The 19,684-nt window shown below is 48.7% G+C and overlaps 1 protein-coding gene across 1 annotated transcript; it reads right to left on the bottom strand.

Annotated features, from left to right (window-relative positions):
- Positions 1-734: 734 nt before the first annotated feature.
- Positions 735-19,238, bottom strand: HR (HR lysine demethylase and nuclear receptor corepressor). Its single transcript, XM_036752628.1, is given in 20 exon segments — positions 735-1,529; positions 1,744-1,872; positions 2,540-2,704; positions 6,598-6,713; positions 6,825-6,944; positions 7,260-7,390; positions 7,595-7,664; positions 8,638-8,803; positions 9,030-9,248; positions 9,499-9,662; positions 9,958-10,039; positions 10,390-10,505; positions 10,742-10,831; positions 11,102-11,266; positions 14,940-15,130; positions 15,275-15,425; positions 16,643-17,438; positions 17,775-18,257; positions 18,259-18,420; positions 19,112-19,238. Coding segments are annotated over 19 exon segments (3,540 nt in total). The 5' UTR covers positions 18,382-18,420; positions 19,112-19,238; the 3' UTR covers positions 735-1,466.
- Positions 19,239-19,684: the final 446 nt, after the last annotated feature.

The raw sequence follows: 19,684 nt of genomic DNA, 5'->3' as shown, positions 1-19,684 counted from the left end.
AGCCATTGACTAGCCATGTGGAATGGATGAGACTGAGGAGTTGAGAATGGGACCAAGGTTTCAAACCTAGGTGGTTGGAAGGATGGTTGCCCTGAACAGTAGAAATTTTGGAAGAGGAGGAGGATTGGGGGTAGGGGAAAATAGCAAGCTGTCTTTTGGACAGTTTGAATTTGAGACATTCAGTTCACAGTGTCAGAAGCACCACTAGGACTGGCTTTCTAGATATGGTACTTACTTGCATAGGTATTACAATTGCATCTATGAGAGCTGATGAGATCAGACAGGGAGCTTCTGTGTTTTCTGGTTCCTCCCCACCCCACCTCCCAGAAGAATGTAAGCTCTTTGAGAGCAAAAATGCTCTTACTTTTGCCTTTGTATCCTCAGGGCCTGGCACAGTGCCTGGTACACAGTAGGTGCTTAATAAATACTTGCTGATTGATTGGTTGACCTACTGCTCTGGTTTCCCCAGGGTCACCCCATCCGAGTCCTTGATGCTGGTATCAACAATGAAGGCGCCATCTTCTAGTCAGTTCATCTTGAGCATAAAACATCCAGGTGAGGGACCTGGTCACAGGAATCATTGGGAATAGGGCCATGGAGGTATTTGGAGGTAGGGAGCCATCCCAAGATCTCCATAGCCTTTCTCCCTTCCCCCAACATAATGAAAGAATCCAATCTTTCCTTCCTCCCCCATGGTATGTGAATGTTGTACGCAATGCCAACCACACTGAAAGTATTCACAAAACAACACAAACTTTAATGGGTACTCAAACTCATAAGGAAAAGAGGGGCAGTGCCACCCAGACCATGGTCCCGCCAGCAGACCCTGCAAGCTCTGGAGTATCCCTCACCTCCATCTAATCCCCTGCCCTCTTAGCCCCTCTATAAGGCAAGTAGAATCAGGAAGTTTCCTGTTGCCTCATAGTGCCCATTTGGCAAAGGGTGATGGTGGGAAGGACTCCCCCAGGGGATTCATCTAGGATGGGAAGACAGGGAAGAGACTTTAGGCAAAAGTAGAGTGCTGAGGGCAAGAAGGCAGTGGCATAGTTTAAGTCAGACTGATTTCCCAAGTTCACCCAGGTGCCTGGGAAGGACTGTTTTTCTTGTCATGGGATCCCTGTGGGCATTTGAGACCATGTACTAGAGGAGGAGGGAGAACACATATCAGAAGAGCTGAGCCCTTATTCAGTGCCAGCCTTAGGTGGATGAGCAGAGTGGTATCAGAGCGGACACAAGCATTGGCAGTACTCTGCGTATTGGTTGTAGAGTTCAAGAAGGGCTGCCTTGGGAGATCATGCCTTGCTCGTGACTAGAGAGATGCCCATGGGGTTGGTGCCCAAGATTTTTAGCATCTTCCCCAATTGATGCCCAGGGATGAGCTGCTGGGGCAAACACCCAGTTGGCATGCTGGTGTTTGCTTTGTCTTATCTGTGCTTCCCTTCCTACCCTGAAAGACTGGGTTCCCCCTATTTAGAATCGTGTAAGGTTCCTACAGCCTCCTTCACCGCTTGAAATATGGCCCAGTCCATCTATGAGAGACAGAAAAGAGGAGGATGTATCAAGTGCTGCTCCGTAACTGGTTCTGGCATATGGCTTTCTCCACCCAGGTATTTCCCTTTAACCCTTACCCACGGTCAAAGACTTCCTTGTTGTGGGTCAAATACACAAGATACGATCTTTCCCACAGTCCACAGTCCCCCAATACTAGAGAGCACTGAGTGGCACTCTAATTGAGGCCCTCACCTGGCTATAAACTTGGCGGGCATCAGGGGGCAAGTTGGGTGCCTGGTGGCAGAGCTGGGTGGAGAGGCCAATGGTTTCAGGAGACAGGAAATACTGGGTGACGCTGACCGAGTTCACCAGGCCCTGCACCTGTGCCGGGGAGGAGAGGAATATGAAGGAGAGAGAGGACACAAAAATGATATGCCCTTTGGTCCTCACATTCTAGATAAACACTCCTCTGATGCCCCCTTCCACACTCTGGACTTTGCTCTTAGGGAGCAAAGACCATGGTATGGGTTTGAGCATAACTAGGGGCACCATATGGACAGCTAGTACCATCTTCAGCAAGGAATTCGGCAGAAAGGGCACTGAGCTAAAGGTACTTTAAAGACATCTTCTGTTTCATCCATGAAGTACCTGAAGTCCACAGAGGTGAGGTCCCACAGGTAGTCATTAGCAGATCTAGGATCTGAGCCCAGATCCTTTCAACTCCAAATCCCATGCTTTTTCCACTCTATTATACAGACCACTTTCCCTAATAAGCCAAGCTGCCTCCCATTTATACAGCATTTGAAGGGTTACAAAATGTGGAATCGGATTCCCACCCCTCCTTTCTTAATCACTTGCCATACTCTTGCTTAAATCACTTAAAGTTTCTTGGTCTCTGTTTCCTAAGCTCTATGATCCACTTGCCTACTTCCTAAAGGTGATCCTTAGGATAAAATGAGATAGTGGGTGTGAAGTGTAGAGTTTAGGCAAAGGTTAGGGATTAATTATTACCCTGAGTAGGCCCATCTCCCACCCTGCCTGCCCAGACCTGGTGAGGGGCCCCTGCAGGCACCAGCACAGCCTCTCCAGGGGCCTGCAGAAGGGTCCAGCCGCTCACACCCCACTCCTCCCGGAGGCGTCTACGCAGTGCAGTGTCCAGGTAGCAGCTGCCTGGGGATCCTGGATCCAGGGTGCCTGCTCCAGCGGGGCACACCTAGCAAAGAAAGTCAGAGGCTTCTATAGTTAGAGCAGAGAGGGATCTTGGAGAATCAGGAGCTCACATGTGTGCACTGCCTCCTCCCCTGCCTCCCACTGCCCCCATTAACAAAGGCCAGGGCCGCTAGGAGGATGCTGTAAGTGTGGATTTTACCCAAGGCTGGATCCCTTGGAGGACTCAGTCACCCGGGTAATAGTAAGGGAAGCTGAGATTGGGAGGAAGGAGGCAGGGACAAACAATACAGCCCCAGGCTGAAGTATACCTAGGCCTGAGACTGGGAGGGATGAAAAGAAAGGCAAGACGTAGGGAGATGAAGGGCTGAGGGTTGCCCAGGTTGGCAGGTTCAGAATTGGGAGAGGACGGGACTGAGGAGAAAGGAGGGAGGGATCAAAAACTCAGAAACTGGGTAACAATAGGTAATGTACTTGGTTTAAATCCCTTATTTTCTCATGGCAAATGGCTGCAAGGCCCTCCTAATAATAGCATTTATAAAACACTTTACATGTTAACCGACTCAATCTTCACAACCACCCTGGGAGGTAGGTGCCACTAATTATCCCCATTTTACAGATGAGGGAACTGAGGCAAGCAGTAGTTAAATGACTTGCCTAGAGTCACACAGCTAGTAAGTGTCTGAGGTGAAGTCTTTCAGGCCCAGCACCTCCACCTCACTCTCTAATCCTCCACCTTCCTCTCTGCCTATGCAAATTTCCCCATCTCTTTCAAACCAATTAGATTCCACAGGGATCCTTCCTTCTCAGAGCTCTTATGGCACCTGTGATTAGGGAATATTTACTGCCTTGTATTTTTATTTTATCTCTCTTTATATGTGGGTCCTGTCACTTCAACCACATTGGGGTGCCTTTGAAGATAGCAGAGTCCCCATCATGCAGATTTGCAAGCCAAGGCTTCATGACTACTCACTGGGGCTATTAGAGATGGAAGACTAGATCAGGTGTGGGTTGGAGTAGGTGGCCTTTGAGGTCCCTTAGACTTCTGGGAGTCTGTGACCATATTTATTGGTAATTAGGGTGGTTGTTGGTGCCTCTCTCTGTGGTAACTATGTAATTCTCTGGTCAGACAGCTAGAGGCCTAGCTATTGATAACTGTGTGTGTTTGCTCTATTTATATTGTCTCTGTTTGTAATTTCTCTTTGTATTTGCTCTGAAGTTCAGGGTGCTGGCTTTCCCCCTGAACTAAGTGAATGATATATGTATGTTTGATTAAAGTGAAACTGTAAACCCCTTAAAATTGTTTTCCTTAGAAAAGCGGATCAAAGAACTTGTGCTAGCAGCCTTCCTATGTGCTCTTGTTGCTGGTCTTACTGGTGTTACACCTCTACAGCAGCTGCAAGTAGCATTGCTGTTACACCATACATTCCTTGGAGGACAAAGACTGAGTTCTATGCCTTTCTTTTCTCCCCCATTAACGCTAGCGTAAGACTGGGGCATGCAAACACCTATAATGTTCTTGTTGACTTCAGTCAATAGAACCTGAGTTCCATAAGGGCTGGGTCTAGTTCATTTTTGTTGTTGTATCTACAGGGCCTGGCCCTGTATGTGCTTAATAAATGCCTGTTGATCGACTGGTTGAGTTGAATTGCATTGATCTCTTATAGTCAACCAATTAGAATCCTTCATTTAAAAGTTTTTGCTTTTTCCCCCCCACAACTTGTAATAAACTCATACCTTTGTTGAGAGGCAGCTGGGAATACTGTATTGGGTTTCATAGAAAACCTGGGTTTAAATCCTACCTCTGACACTTACAAGATGTGTGACCATGAGCAAGTCACTTACCCTCCTATACCTGTTTCTCTCCTGTAAAATCAGGATAATAATCCCTGTATTACCTACTTCAGAGCGTTGTGATAAGGTTCAAATGAGAGGTTACATGTGAACTCTTGGCAGACTTCCAGGAGTACTAGATCTGGAGTCTGAGAACCTAAGTTCAAATCCTGACTCTATCATTTACCACCTATGTGACGTTGGGCAGATACAACCTGTCAAGTTTCCTCATCTGCAAACTGAGTTAGATTAGATGGCGTTGGAGGGTCCTTTCCAGCTCTATAGCAATGATCCTAATGTCAGATCATTTTTATTCTCATCATTATTATCTCTAAATTCTCTTACTCCCTGTGGATTTCCTTGTGTGAAGCTGACATTCTAGGCAGCTCAAAAGCTAGGTGAAGGCTACCCTCTCCACCCACCACCCCCACTCCCTGCAACCTCTCCCCTCTCCACTCCATTCACACAGGATCTATTTCTGGCCGAGCAAGAGCCTATCGTGGGTCTGGTCTTCATGGACCTGAATGTGCCACATGACCCCTATAGTCCAGAGTAGCTCCAGAAAAACCAATACAGTACAAGGATTTCAACGAAAACTAATTTGCTTCCACAGTCAATCTAGGGATTCAGGTCCACACTAGAGTTTGGGCTACAGTCCTAAGTTTACCAAAGGTCTGCAGATATGGACCCTGAGGTAGTTCTGCCTCCCCAGTTACACACAGCTGGGCTGTCCAGAGTTGTCTTAGATCGCAGAAAGCCCTACCCTGACCAGACTAGTATCCCTGGGGGAATAACCCCAGAAAGAGTGTGTATTAGTATATATGCATATATGTATATGTGTTTACGTGCATATATATATACATAATGCATATATATGAATGGAATATGTTCAAGGTTTGTGATGAAGGACTTTTGGTCAAGACATTTCTCCAGGAGCCACCCCTTTGTTGAGCACTGAAGCAGGCTCCCCTGCTTTCTCAATTCCCTCAAGCACCTCTTTATCCCCTTGGCTCTCTCCTACACTTGCTTCCACATCTTACTCAATTACCGACACTGGCCTCGTGATTGCTCTCCAAGCGGTTTCCCATAGTCACCTTACCTAGGAGCATCTCAAAGACCACTTCTCCCGAGAAGCCTATCCCAATTAAGTGGGGAGGTACCATCACAGCCACATTCACCTCACTCCCCTCCAGAGTCACCCTCCCTTTGCCCCACTCAAGAACTCATCCAAAGCTCCAAGGGAAGGCTCTTCCATGTCAATGAGTTTTCATTCTATAGAAGGCATCTAGCTACCTTGGTCTGAGTACTTGGTGGAATAACACTTAGCACAAGCTGGGGACAAAAATGAAAAAGCAGGTCCAGAGAGGAAATTGGGGAATGCCTCTTCACAAACTCTTCACTGAACACTCTGACCTCCTTCCTAAATGCTGATAAAACCACATAACACAGCACCTTGTATCATTGCCTGTTGCTTGGTAGGGGTACTGTGTTGTTTTGTGCATGTCTGATTGGCAGATAAAGCCCTTTACATGCTGGCCTCAACCTACCTTTCTGGCCTATTATACCTTACTCCTTTTTAATCACCTTAATCCTTTTTAATTATAATTCAGACATGTTAGCCTCCTTGCTGTTGCTCACACATTCCATCTCCTATCTGTGCCCTTTTGCATGGGGACTGCCCCATGTCTAGAATGCCCTCTATTCTCATCTCCGCCTCCAAGAATTCCTAGTTTCTTTCAAAACCTAGCTCAAGTTCCCCTTTGTGCATAGAACTTTTCCTGATCCCACCAAATTACCTTGCATTTATTTTGTGTATGTGTACATGGTATCTTTCCCAATAGACTGTCAGCTCCTTGAGGGCAGGGACTGTTTCATTTCTGCCTTTGTATTCCCAGCACCTGGGACAGTGCCTGGCACAAGAAAATTCTTAACAAATGCCTGCTGATGCACTAATTGTCTGACTGTGTGCCTTCTATTTATGGACTGAAGAGAAATGCTAATGCTAGAAAAGAGATTTTAGAAGTTTGGAATGGCCCAGAAGGAGAGATTTATCGGAGTGGGGTGAAGTAGGAAGGGGCTGCTCAGCTCCTATCCCACCTTCCTCACCATCTGGAGAAAGCGACAAATGCGCTGGGCGTCCTGTGCCCGAAACACATGCCACACAGCGCCCACCTGGCTACCTGGGGACCACAGCCCCTCACCTTCCAGGCATGTCAGGAGTTCTAAGAGGAGAGAAAAGGATGTTGGGGTTGGGGGTAGAGCTGAGCCCACCCTTCACCTCTCTGCTTCCTCCCACCCCCTCATTCCACCCTACTTCAGCTAGAGAAATATACCTTTCTGTGCCCGGTGCCAAGTAGGTACTGGTGCTTCTGCATGGACCAGGACACTGATGAGGTCTGTTACTTCCACACACAGATTCTTGGTCCCCAGGTGCCCGTGCTGTGGGCTCACACCTGGCATGGGGAGGGGTGGGCGAAGGTTAAGAGCACAAGGCAATTCCAGGCTGTAGCACCTGACCCAGGGAAATGGGGCTGGAGTTAGACCTTTAACTGTGATGGGCATGGGAACATGGGCACAGAGAAGTCACGGGTGTGAAAACTAGAATCACTGAGTTTGCCAGAACCCAGGCACAGGTTCCCAACAGGGCCCAGGACTAAGGCTTAGGGACACAGTTGCAGATGGTCTTGGAAGGGCATGAAGAGCTATAGGGCAAGAGGAAGCATCTGTGCTCAGGTGACACTGTGGGCAGAGGGAACCTAGAGACTCACCATAAGAGGCACAGAGTTGTGGCTCTAGCCGGCAGAGGGTAGGGATGGGAGGGAGGTAGGAAGCCAGGTTGAGTTTCCCATGACTGGTACAATATTCTGGGAGTGGCAGGCTGGCAGCCAGGTTCTCTGATCTATAGAAGGGGGAGAGGAAGGGACTCATCACACCCACAATTTTCCCCCTAAGCACCCTCCACTAAGAAACCCAATGCAGGCTCCCAGAAAGACAAGTCTGAGAATGAAGGAGAGGCAGGAGGAGGCAGGAGGAGAAAGGGACAGACAAGGGCCCGTACAGGGGAGGGTAGAGAGACAAAACTGGCTCCTCTGCCAATACACACCTGCTGGACTCTGGCTCGCCTAGATTTCTATGCAAAAGAAGGAGGGACCCACTGTCTAGCTTTGGACGAGCTAAAAGAAGAGAAAGAGGCTATTAGCCTAGGGAGGTGGGACTCTTAGTCTAAGTAGTTTGGCATCTTTTTTTTTAAAGGGAGGAAAATATGATTTTTTTCTCTCACTCTCATACACTCTCTGTCTACTCTGACTCCATCTACTCTTCTCTTTCTCTCTCACTCTGTCTACTTTTCTGTCTACTCCTCTCTGTCTCTCTCTCTCCTCTCTCTTCTCTTCTCTCTCTCCTCTCTCCTCTCTCTCTCTCTCTCTCTCTCTCTCTCTCTCTCTCTCTCTCTCTCTCTCTCTCTTCCCCCCCCACCCCCTTCTCTCTCCCTTCCTTTCCCTCCCCCTCCTCTGTCTTGGCTTCAAAAAATCCAACCCTATCCCTAAGTCAATCTCTTTTCCTATTCCCATCATCATTGATAATAGTTCCCATCATATCATACTTTATGTTAACAAAGCATCTTCCTCACAACAAAAGACTTGAAGCCATTCAACAACTCAGAGCCCTAGAGAGTTGCCTGGGGCACTGAAAAGTTAAGTGACTTGCCCAGGGTCACACAGCCTATATGTGTCAGAAGCACGGCAAGATCTTCTTGATTCTGAGGCCAGCTGGCCATCCACTCTACCAAGCTGCTTCTCTCTTAATTTACAGCACCTGATATTCCCAGGTGGTTTCTCATCCAAGTATTCATCAGGCCCAGCCATTCTTAGCTTCTGAGATCAGAGAAACCTGATAGGTTTGGTATAATTTGTTCACAGACATCCCATTTAACACACAAGGATTTGAAGGTTCAAAGAAGTTATACGATCGCCAAAGCCACACAGCAAAGAAGTGTCAAGGACAGGATTCCAACAAGGATCTTTCCTGACAAGTCCAGGAATCTCTACATTCTACCATATCCTGCCCACCCCCCAGTCCTCGCCCCCTATCTCCAGGGCTGTGTCTCCCTTCTCTCCCTCTCCCTTCCAGCAGTCCAGGGATACTCACCCTCTGGCCGGGAGAAACCCTTCCAGAAAGCTGTACTGCCCAGGTCCATAGGCCGAGGAGGCCCAAGGAGGCTCAGGGCCTGCACCTTCCCCCCCAGCGCCCCAAGGGCTTCTGGCCCCCAAAGACTGCTCTGCAGAGTTCTCTGTAGTCCAGATACCAGCACGGGCTGTAATGGGGAGAATTAGGAAGAGAGAAACCACGAAAGGAGAATGGATCCGAGAAAGGGCCATATCCTGGACTTAGGGAAGGAGGCTATATAACTTCCTTGTGTGGGACTAAGAAGGAGGACAGATTCGGAACAAGGTCCCTCTTGTCTATAAGGAGCTAGGCAGGGCTTATGATAACAAGAGCTTGGGTGAGCTGGGTGGTGGTAGCCAGGGGTAAGCCCTCACCTGGCCCTGTCTCCAGTGTTCCTGGAAGAGGTGGAAGTTGTGTCGGTGTTGGGGTTCCTGAAGCCACAGCAGGGCCCCACGAGAAGGCAGGCCACGTGGAGTAGGAGGGCTGGGCAGGCCAAGTCCCTTCCGAAGCCCTGGCCCCAGCGCTTTCTCTTGAATCTTCCTCTCCACCACCTGGGCAATGATACTATCCAGGATGTTGGTGATGCGATCGTCCTGCAGACCACAGGGTGTGGGTCAACACATCTCCTCATACCACCTTCTTCTGCCTTGATGCATTGCTAAAAACTTTTATTAAGTGCCTACTCAGTACCGAGCACTGTGCTCAGTAGTGGTTAAATTTAGATAAGACATAACTTCTGTCAACATGGAGATTAGAGTCAAGTTAAGTTGAGAGAGACCTGACTGAGCCCACTGCTAATCCAACGGTCCCCCAGGGCCTGAGACCTTCCCCCCAGGCACTCACATTGGGCAGGGCTGGGGTCACAGGGGCAAAGGCCATGTGGATTCGCTCATGGCCCAGGCAGAGCTTGACAGCTGTGGAAGCAAGAAGTTCACAGAGGGAGGGGCAGGGCAGGGATCGTCGGCCTCCTGGGGCTTCTCCTGGAGTTTCAGTGGAGTCTGTGGCCTCTGTAGAAATAAAGACTAGGATTGTAGGGGCCTGACAAGAGTGTCACACCAGTCTATACAAACATACTACTTCCCTTCCCTCTAAATTCACTCTGCCCACTCCCTAAAGACCTCCCCACATTCATCCTAAAGTGGCTCTATCACACTTGCACACCTCTTCTATCTCTACATGGTCCTCGAAGACCTCCCAACTCTAGAGCTCCAGTTATGGGAAAGTCCTCTCCTCCCCTCCCCACCCCCACTTCCCCTCCCCAGATTCTCAAACAGCTCTGGGGGTGAGGCAAGGAGGGCTCACCTTCTTTAATTTCCTTGGTTCTGTGTGCATCACCATTGCAAGAGGATTGTGGAGCTGGAGGAGTTTTCTCTGTTGGCTCCTTCTGTCAAAACCACCCCCACCCACCCCCAATCCAATGAAAACTTTAGAAGTAAGCAATGGGGTGATCAGGGAGGTGTGGGTTAAGAGGAAAAATTTCTCCCATGAATTCTTCCTGCCTCCACACCATGCTCCCCAGCTCAGAACACAGGACAAAAAGGCTGTTTTCACCCAGCTCTTATCGCCATCACTAAGTAAAATAGTGGCATCTTTAGGGTGCTCATGCAACATGGTGTTAAGTACCAAGAAAACTTGTTAAAATGTTTGGAGCTCAGAGACAGGCTGCCCCACCTCTACCCCAAGGTCCCTTGGGGCTCTCCCCTGCCATCCCTATTTCCTCTTCTCAGCTCTTACCTTCTGTCCTCTATCCCCAGGAGCCCACACTCGAGCATCAGCTTGGCAAGGACAATGACCTCGGATGTCAAACTTGGCCCGGACTTGGTGCATCTTGGTGCTGAGCTCTGCCAGGGCTGGGGGAGTGAGAGAAGGGAAGAAGTCACCTCTTAGGATTGGGAAGAAGGTAGACACTCAGGACTAGCAAAGGAGCTACTTCTTCCCTATCCCTCCCAGCCCAGACTTGAAAACCAAAAGGTGCCAGGGATCAGAGAGGGATTCAGGAGGCAGAAGGAAAGGAGACCTCCTCCTGCTATCTAACTGGTGTCCCTCTGGTTCCTGCTATAAGTATTCTGCACCCCTGTTGGCTCACCCTGGCTGGGGACAAACTGGGTCAGCGTAAGAGAGTGGGCATCATGCCCAGTGCTGTGGGCACAACCCTCCTGGGGCTGCTCCTGAGGGCCTGTTGAGGTGGGAACAGAGAGGTCAGAGGTCAAATGAGCAAAAAAAAACCCCAAAGGTCATAAAAGTCAGCTCTTAAAAAGCAAGTATGTGCTGAGGGTAAGGTTTAATTGGGCTTAGTCACAGACATTCCCTGGTAGGCTTGTGTGTCTGTAGCTACGTCAGATGATGTTAAATGGAGGCTAGGCCTGGGGAAGGGGCTAGGCTTGGCCAGACCCTGTCTTGCCATTCTTCCTTCTTCTGGACTCCCATACAAGCATTCACTCCATACCTGTGGTGTCCCTGGCCCTCCCAAAATGGCCACAGGCCAAACAGAGCCTGTAGCAGCAGTGAGGACAGCCCCAGTGGGTGTTGAAGAGTCCACGGTAGCAGCGGCTACAGGATCTTGGGGCATTGGGGTCCTCCCATGGGATAGAGGAAGGAGTGGGCTCTCCCACTGCAGAGAAAATAGGCATAAAAACCAAGTAACTTAGCAGCCGACCAAAGAACTCAGCCTCAGAGGGGTCAGGGATACGAATGGGGGGTTTTGTTCCTAATCTCACCCTTCCTAAAGAATGAGGGCAAACCATAGTCTGGTGGAGGAGTAGGGGAAGGAGGGAGGTAATCAGACCACTTTCCATTTCTAAAGCTCTTTGTGACTCCAAGGGATCAAAGAGAGAGAGCTTCTTTCCTGCAAGTTCCGCCTTCTACTTAAAGTATCTCCCAATCCCCACCACCCTCAGCTGCTGGCATCCTCTTTCCTCAAAATATCTTGTATGTATTTTGTGTTTATTCCATTTTTACTTGTCTGTATACATGTTATCTCCCCCACCAGAATGGAAACTCCTTGAAGGCAGGGATTATTGTATTTTCGTTTTGTAACTCCAGTGCCTAGCACGTAGAAGGCACTTAATAAATCTTTGTTGATTAATAATGATAAATATGGTTAAAAGGATCCCTCTAATCCCTGCAAAAAGTACTCCCATCCTTTCCATGCCTAACAAAAGTGTCATTTACGTATAATTTTAGAGTTTAACCAACATTTTACATGTATTATCTCATCTGATCCTAGGAATAGCCCTGTGAAGCCAGCAAATGCATAACATTATCCCCTCCTCCTCCACCTCTGTTTTACAGATGAGGAAAATGAAACCCATACAGATTTAGTGACTTGCCTCAAGGTCACAGATAATTAATTCTCAGAGCCAAGACTTAATCCAAGGTCAAGAAACTCCAAATCCAGTCTTCTTCCCGCTATGCTAGGGCTGCCTTGCCTAACTGGCCTCTCCAACTGACTGCTGCTGGGGAGTTGTTTCAGTTGTGTCTGACTCTCTATGACCCCATTTGAGGTTTTCTTGGCAAACTTCATTTCCTTCTGTAGCTCATCTGACAGATGAGGAAACTGAGGCAAGCATGGTTAAGTGACTTGCTCAGGGTCACACAGATAGTAAGTATCTGAGACCAAATCTGAACTCAGGTCCTCCTGACTCCAGGGTTGATGCTCTATCCACTGTGCCACCTAGCTGCCCCTCCAACCAACAAATAGAGTCTAGCTACAAGTACAAGTAAAGGCAGCCCAACAGTTCAAAAACTTAGTGTCCACCAAGCAATTCCTAATAATTTTCCACTGACTTCTGGGCCAATCTTTGATAGTTATCCCAAACTCAAAAGCTGGTGGAGCAGTGCTGGGCTTAGAGTCAGGAAGAACTGACCTTAAATCCCACCTCGAACTAGCTATGCGACCCTTTAACCTCTGTTTGCCTCAGTTTCCTCAACCATAAAATGAGAACACCTACCTCCCAACAGCTGTTGTGAGAAGCAAATGAGATAGTATGTGTGGAGCACTTAGCACGGTGCTATAGAAATACTCATTCCCTTCTCTTCCTCTTCCAACATCTCTTTGGTCAGTCATTCATATGTTCACTCCTTCTCTCCTTCCCCTCCCTTTCCTCTACAAGTATTAACTGAGTAACAGCTATGAGTTTAGTTCTGCACTAAGGACCTTGAAAAGGCTACAATAAGGAGTATAGGAAGGTCCCATTTAAGGTCATCATTGTTATCATTATTTTGTTTAGATTTCAGCACTGTAGGGAACTCCCAGTGTGCAAACTCCCTCTACTAATGCTGATGAACAACTGCCCTGCTGGTAGTTTTAGAGAGTTGCCTGGGGCATTTAGAAGGCAAGTGATTTGTCCAGGATCACCTAGCCAATGTGTACTGGAAGAGGGACTTGAACCCAGGTTGTCCTGACACTGAGGCCACCTTTCCATCAACCCCACATTGCCTCTCATTAATTGTTGTTCTGTTGTGTCTAACTCTTTGTGATCCTATGGACTATGTCACACCAATGCTGTCCATGGAGTTTTCTTGGCAAAGACACTTGAGTGGTTTGCCATTTCCTTCTCCAGTGAACTAAGGTAAACAGAGGTTAAGTGACTTGCCCAGGGTCACAGAGTTAGTAAGAATTCAGGGCCATACTGGAACTCAGGTCTTTCTGACTCCAAGTCCAGTACACTATCCACTGAGCCTCCTAGCTGCCTCTCGTTAATTAGTTTCCACAAAACATGCAAAACAATATTAGGGAGGCTCCCCAGGAGCAGTGTTATGAGTGTTACAAGTGAGTGATAAGTGCAAGTGGGAAGGAGTGGGGTTTGCAACTTTATAGGAGAACTTGTTTTGCACACATTAGCAGGGTTATTGTGAAATGAAGCTAATTATTCTGCCCAGTGGATGAACCCCCTCCACACATCCCTGACAAGTGGCCAGCCAGGATCTACTTGGAGGTTTCCAGTAGAGCAAATTTACTACCTCCTGAAGTATCCCCATTTGATTTTTGAGATGGCTGATTATTAAGCAATTTTCCCTTCTATTGTACTTAAATCTGCCTCTCTGTCACTTCCACTCACTGATCCTAGTTCTCCACACCTTGAGGTAAATGAAACAAATTTAATCCCTCTTCTACATGAGCCTTCAAATACTTGAAGATAATTATCATCTTTCCAAAATACTTTCCAGGCTCAACACCCTCTAGTTCCCTCAACCAATCCTCCTGGACATGCTCTCACCAAGCTGGTCATCTCTTCTGTATTCGCTCTAGTCTATCAGTGTCCAATATGCAGTGCCCCGAAGCAAACATGATATCCTAGAAGTGTTCTGAATGGGGTTGGATACGGTAGGATTGTGACCTTTCTCAGTCTGGACATCAGGCACCTCTCAGTGCTTAGGATTGTGACACAAGTCTTTGGCTGCCGAGATCACACTGCTGAATCATGCTGGGCTCCTAGCAATTCACTGAAATCCCCACATCTTTTTCACATCAGTTGCTGACTGGTTGTGTGACTATAGTACAAAATACAAGTACACAAACTATCTAGGGAAAGGGGTAAAGGATTAAAGGGCAAAGGCCAACTAAGACCCTGTGAGGCCTCTATTCAAAACAACTCAAATACCACCTTCTACCTAATGCCTTTCCTGATCTCTCCAGCTTTTCTAGTGCCTTTCCTCCCCCAAACTACACAGTATGCATTTAGACAGCTGAGGGATACAGTAGACAGAGCACTGGGCCTGGAATCAGCAAGACCTGAATTCAAATTCAGCCTCAGATACTTACTAGCTAAGTGACCCTGGGCAAGTTACTTTACCTCTTTTTACCTCAGTGGGAATCATAATAATATCTACCTCCCAGGGTTGTTATAAGGATCAAAAGAGATAATAATTGTAAAGAGCTTAGCATAGTGCCCGGCATAGAGGAAATGTACATAAACGTTACCTATATATTAGATATGTGCTTAGATTGAGTCCTTAGTCAACAAACACCAGGCATTTATTAGGTACCTACTATGTGCCAGGCACTGCGCAAAGCCTGAGGATACAAAGAAAAAACAGTTCATGCCCTCAAGGAGCTTATATTCTAATGGGGAAGACAACATGTACGCAAATAGATACTGTGTATATATATACATATACATATATACATATACATATATATGTGTGTGTGTGTGTGTGTGTGTACAAAGAATAGATACAAGGTAACCTTATTTCCCTGTTGTTTACTACAGTACATAGTAAGCAATCGGCTTGTTGCTTGACTGCTTTTTTCCTAGTCTTCAGAGAGCGGAACCCTTGCTTACCTTCCTCAAAAGCCCAGGCAAGGGCCTCCCGCTCCCTCCGAAGCAGTCTACAGAATCTGTCTCCCAGGCTATTCAGCAGATATTTGGCAAGATTCACACTCAGCTTGGTGTCTGGACTGGGCCTGAGGCCTCTGCCCTCCTCAGTATGGCTAGCTTCACCTTCTGGTGTCCTTGCTCCCCTTAAAGGTAACCTGGAGATCAGGGAGATGCAAAGGAGAGGGATCAGGAGGCAAGAGTCTTTGAAGAACTGAAATTCCAGAGCCTGGAAGATGGGGGTTCCCAGAACAGGGAAATCCTGAGAGAGAAATTGGGGGGGGGTGTTGGCAAAGACTCACCTTCGCACATTCAGAAACTGACAAGCCAACTCTTTATCTTCCCTTTCCCCAAGGGCACAGCTCTGGCAACGGGTCATTCCTGCTGGCAGCGCTGTGCAAGGCACACTCTGGAGCTCAAGTCCATCAAGGCCAGGCCTGCTGCCCAGGAATCCTGAGGGGATAATGCATCCTGTCAGGACTCTCCTTTGATCTACCTAAAAGAATGCTACCAATCGAAGCCTCCCTTATTACCCTTCAGTCCCTTTTCCCAGCACTACAACCCCAGTGCCCGCCCTCCTCCCTAGCCCAAGGTTCTGTGAGCAGTGATTCTCAAACCAGCTGAAATGAGTCACAGAAAGGCCCAGATGGCTCTAAACAGGGAATGGGGGAGGAGGGCTGGTGTTTTGGGGGTAGGCATCCAGGACTGGGGTAAGGGTGATCATCCCAGTGCAAGAGTAGGGATCCAGTTGTTGGAGAAGTTGGATGACTCCAGTTGTGGACATAGCAATACCATCACCAGAGTGATGTGAGAGTCCAAGGCAACCACCAGTAGGGCAAGATGATAGGACAGTCCCAACTCAGGCTACAGTCATGAGACGTCCCATAAAGTGATGCCATCAGAACAGAATCAGCCTAAGCTTGGGGATCTGAGAGGTCCAGTGGAGTCCAGTCCCAGGTACAGAGATCCAGATGGTGAAGGAGCTGGGACAGGCCTATCTCAAGCATATAAAGCCAAAAGGCAAAATAGTTCTACCTAACTCGCTGAGATCTAATAATCCAGGAAAACAGATAAAGAGGACTGTCGCTCCAAAATAGCAATTATCCCCCAGAAGATGTTGGAGAATACCAACGTGGCACTGAGATTCCAGTGACTAAGAGACACATGGAATAATGTCTCAGGCAATGGCATAATGGCCTAATTAGTCAAAAGCACACAGAGTCCCAGCTTGGGGTCGACGATCCAACTTGGCGAAAGAAGGAATAGTTCCTGGCTTAGAGAGCATGGGTCAGCAGAGGCTCCTCCTAGGTGATTTGGAAGGAACTGCATCAGAGCTGTACTGCCCCCTCTTTTGCTAGGGGTTGGCAGTGCAATGGCAAAGCATGGGCTAGTGTTGAGGTTGGATACCAGTCCCAACACAGTGATGCAGCAGGTAAACAAAAAAAGAATCCAGATGTGGGCAGAAGCGTGCCCAAAGTGGAGACACTGCAAAGTCCCCAAGGAGTCAGTGGGATCCAGATGTTGGGATAGTAAGCAACTGGAAAAAGACCTGCTGAGTGTGGGACAGGGCCAGAACCTCAACCCAAGCCTCACCCTCCAGCCCTTGCCCTGATTCCCCAAGTCCCAGCTGCCCCAGCTGCCATTCATGCCCAGCTCATGAACCTCCTCACCTCTCCAGCCATCGTGTTCTGTCCTCTCAGCCTTGCTCCCAGGGGGTGGTTCCGAAGCTTCCTGCCAGCTCCCAGCCCCCCGCCCCTCACTGCCTGGGAAGGGGTCAGCTGGACGCTTGGGGGCTGGACTAGCAGCTGCTCCCCCCATCTCAGGACTTGCCTCCCTCTTGAGGGACCCAACCTGAGTGGTTGGGCCCATCTCCTCCCCTGGGCACCCCGCCAAACACCCGTATTGCTCAGAGTGCCGAGTGAGCCAGGTCTTCTTCAGCTTGGTATGGTGGCTCGGGGGGCAGGCCCCAGGCCCAGGATGCTTGCCGACTTCTTCAGTGGACCCAGCTGTCCCACTAGTGCCACCTTCTGTGCCTGCCTCGCACTTTCCACAGTGGCTATGACTCCCATCTCCAGCAGGCAGATGGGACGGACAGCAGCCCACCTGACTGACAGACTGCCCTGGTGAAGGGCACTCTGACCCAGAGGGTGGCCCTGGTTGAGGGTTTCTGAGGTTCCCATTTCGAGGCACTACCCAGGAACTGCCGAGAGTATGAACCAGGCCTGGGGGATGAGTAGGCCAGACGGTCCGGCTGCTGATTATATCTGGGCACCCCCCAAGAAGTGGGCAAAGGTTCTGGTGCCCATTGGCCCCTGACTCCCCATCCTTTTGGTAGGGTAGGGACCGATCCATCTCCCCAGCTCTCTGAAGATGCCCACCAGGGGCTACGCCCAACAACCCAGGTTCAGCAGTGGTCAACATCTCTTTTGCCAGGCGAGGTATGCCTAGATCTTTGTGATAAAAGCCCTAAAGGGAGAAGAAAGGGGTAAGCTGGGCACTGAATAGAGAGGGATGGAATAGGGGTGAGTGGACCTGAGGCAATATGATCTATGGAGGACAGCTAACTTGCAATTGATGCTGGGGTCCCAGGCCAGGTCCCTGAGTTAAAATACCCAGGCTTCCTGCCCCCTAATCTGATGTTTGTATGGGAAGGTGGGAGGCTCAATAAAGATTTGCTGAATTGAATGGAATTCTTCTGAAGACAAGCTTTCACTGACTAAGAGAATCAATTGTTCCTTTCTTCATTACATCCTCCCCAGTTTGAGTTCCCTCTGGGTTTTCTCAACACTTTCAAGTTCTTACCTTGCTTCCTGAGCTGAAAGCAGGAGGACTCTTGGGCTGGGCCCCCAGGTATGCCCAAGGATAAGGAGCTAGGGGCCAGTCAGAAGGCCGATCGTGGGGCTGGCTGGGCACCAAGTAAGGAGGCAGGCAGGTGGGCACCCAGAAAGGGGTCCTCTCTAGGATCTTGGTCTCCAGAAGGAAGGGGCAATGTAAGGGCCGGAAAGCCAATGGGTCATTCTTGGGGTGGCTGCCACCTTGCTCTGGGGGCAGGAGGTTATGACGGGGTGGGTATGGCTGCCCACAGAGTGCCAGCTGGTGGGCTAGCATTGCTTCCTTCCATCGCAGCCCCTCTTTGGCCCCCAACCATCCAGCCTTTCCCTCACCATTACGGGGTCCCTCACCCCCCAAGAATGGAAGTGGGTCATTTGAGCCATGGGGTAAGCCATGTGGAAACCAAGAGTCTGGGGTGCTCAGGGCTCCTCTCCAAAAGGGAGCAGGCTCCCCCCAGGCACAGTGGCCCATGATGTGGACCCCGTGGCAAAGTGCCTGGCTCCTGTCTGATGCCATTCTCTGATGCTGGCTTCTCCCAGGTGGGGGCGTCTTGCACGTAGCTGGGTGTGCTTTCCATGATGCCTCTGCCCTCATGGGGCTCTCACAAAGGGACTCCCTGTGATGAAACCAACAAAGCATGGACTCAGGAGCATTGCCTGGGCATCCCTGCTGCCTGGTAAAAAGACAGCCCCACCCTGGCGGCATCGAGGCAGCACAAACCGGTAAGGCAAGTACAAGCCAACGACTGGGCACCAAGCTGCCTGCCCACACACCGTCCTAAGCTTCCCTCCCTGGACATGTTGATGCCCCCACTCTAAAGAAGCGACACTACGCCTCCCTCTCCTCCCCACCCCTCCCCTTACTCCCTGCCATATTCCACCAGAGCCACGGAACCTCAGCAGGAATAGAAGGAGTGGAGTTGGGGGCTCTTTTTATTATTGTTTTTGTATCTTTTAACATCTTTAAATATTTGTGCCATCAGTTTCATTTGACTAGAAAATCAGTAAACAAACATAATTGACTAAAAGATATGGGTTATTTTATCTCGGTCGAAAAACTGCTCAATTTTTATAATATTCAACTGCCTATTCCGAATTTATTCGTATGCAGTTGTGGTTGGTGGAAAATAGCCTATAAACCTAAATACCTCACACTAATATGTAATATCGTACATAAAAAGTCAGATCATGACCATGTTATTGCCCTGTGCTCAAGGATCTCCAATGATTTTTCTATTGCCTCTAGGATAAAATTCAAAACTTCTCAGCTTAGCCTTTAAAGCCATTCCCAGTCTGGTTCCAGCCTACCTTTCCACGCTTATTTCACGTTACGCCCCTTCCAGCCAAACTGGTCTACTCGCTGTTCCCCAAACTCAGCATTCCATCTCCGGCCTCCATGACTTTGAACAGGCTGTTCCCCTTCACTGGAATTCACTCCCTCCTCACCTTCTTCTCTTAGAATCCTAAGGTTTATTCAAGACTCATCTTACGTGTTACCTGCCATGGTTAGCCTTTCCTGGCCCCCTTAGTCATTAGCAATCTCTCCCTCCTCAAATCTCCATTTATGTACTTAGTTGTTAAGTGATAGATGGCAGGACAATTTTATCTTTATCTTTGAACCCCCATCACCTACCATAGTGCCTTACACCTAAACAATGCTTTATTGATGCTTCTTAGATTGAATTGGGATTGGACTGGATTGGGCAAAGCTCTTCAGTCCCACACACTGGGACTGAAGGTAGGGATGGGGGACAGAAAAACATAGATTTAAAAGTGGAAAACACCTACTCTAACCACATTATTGTACAGAGGAAGGCACTGAGCTTCAGAGAGGTTTAAATGGCTCGCCCAAGGGAACACGGACGAGTGAGCAGCAAAGCC

This window comes from Trichosurus vulpecula, chromosome 3 (genome assembly GCF_011100635.1).
Source record: "Trichosurus vulpecula isolate mTriVul1 chromosome 3, mTriVul1.pri, whole genome shotgun sequence".
Classification (NCBI taxonomy): Eukaryota; Metazoa; Chordata; class Mammalia; order Diprotodontia; family Phalangeridae; genus Trichosurus; species Trichosurus vulpecula.
Note: the sequence above shows the minus strand (reverse complement) of the source record. Positions and strands in the feature narration are given on the sequence as shown.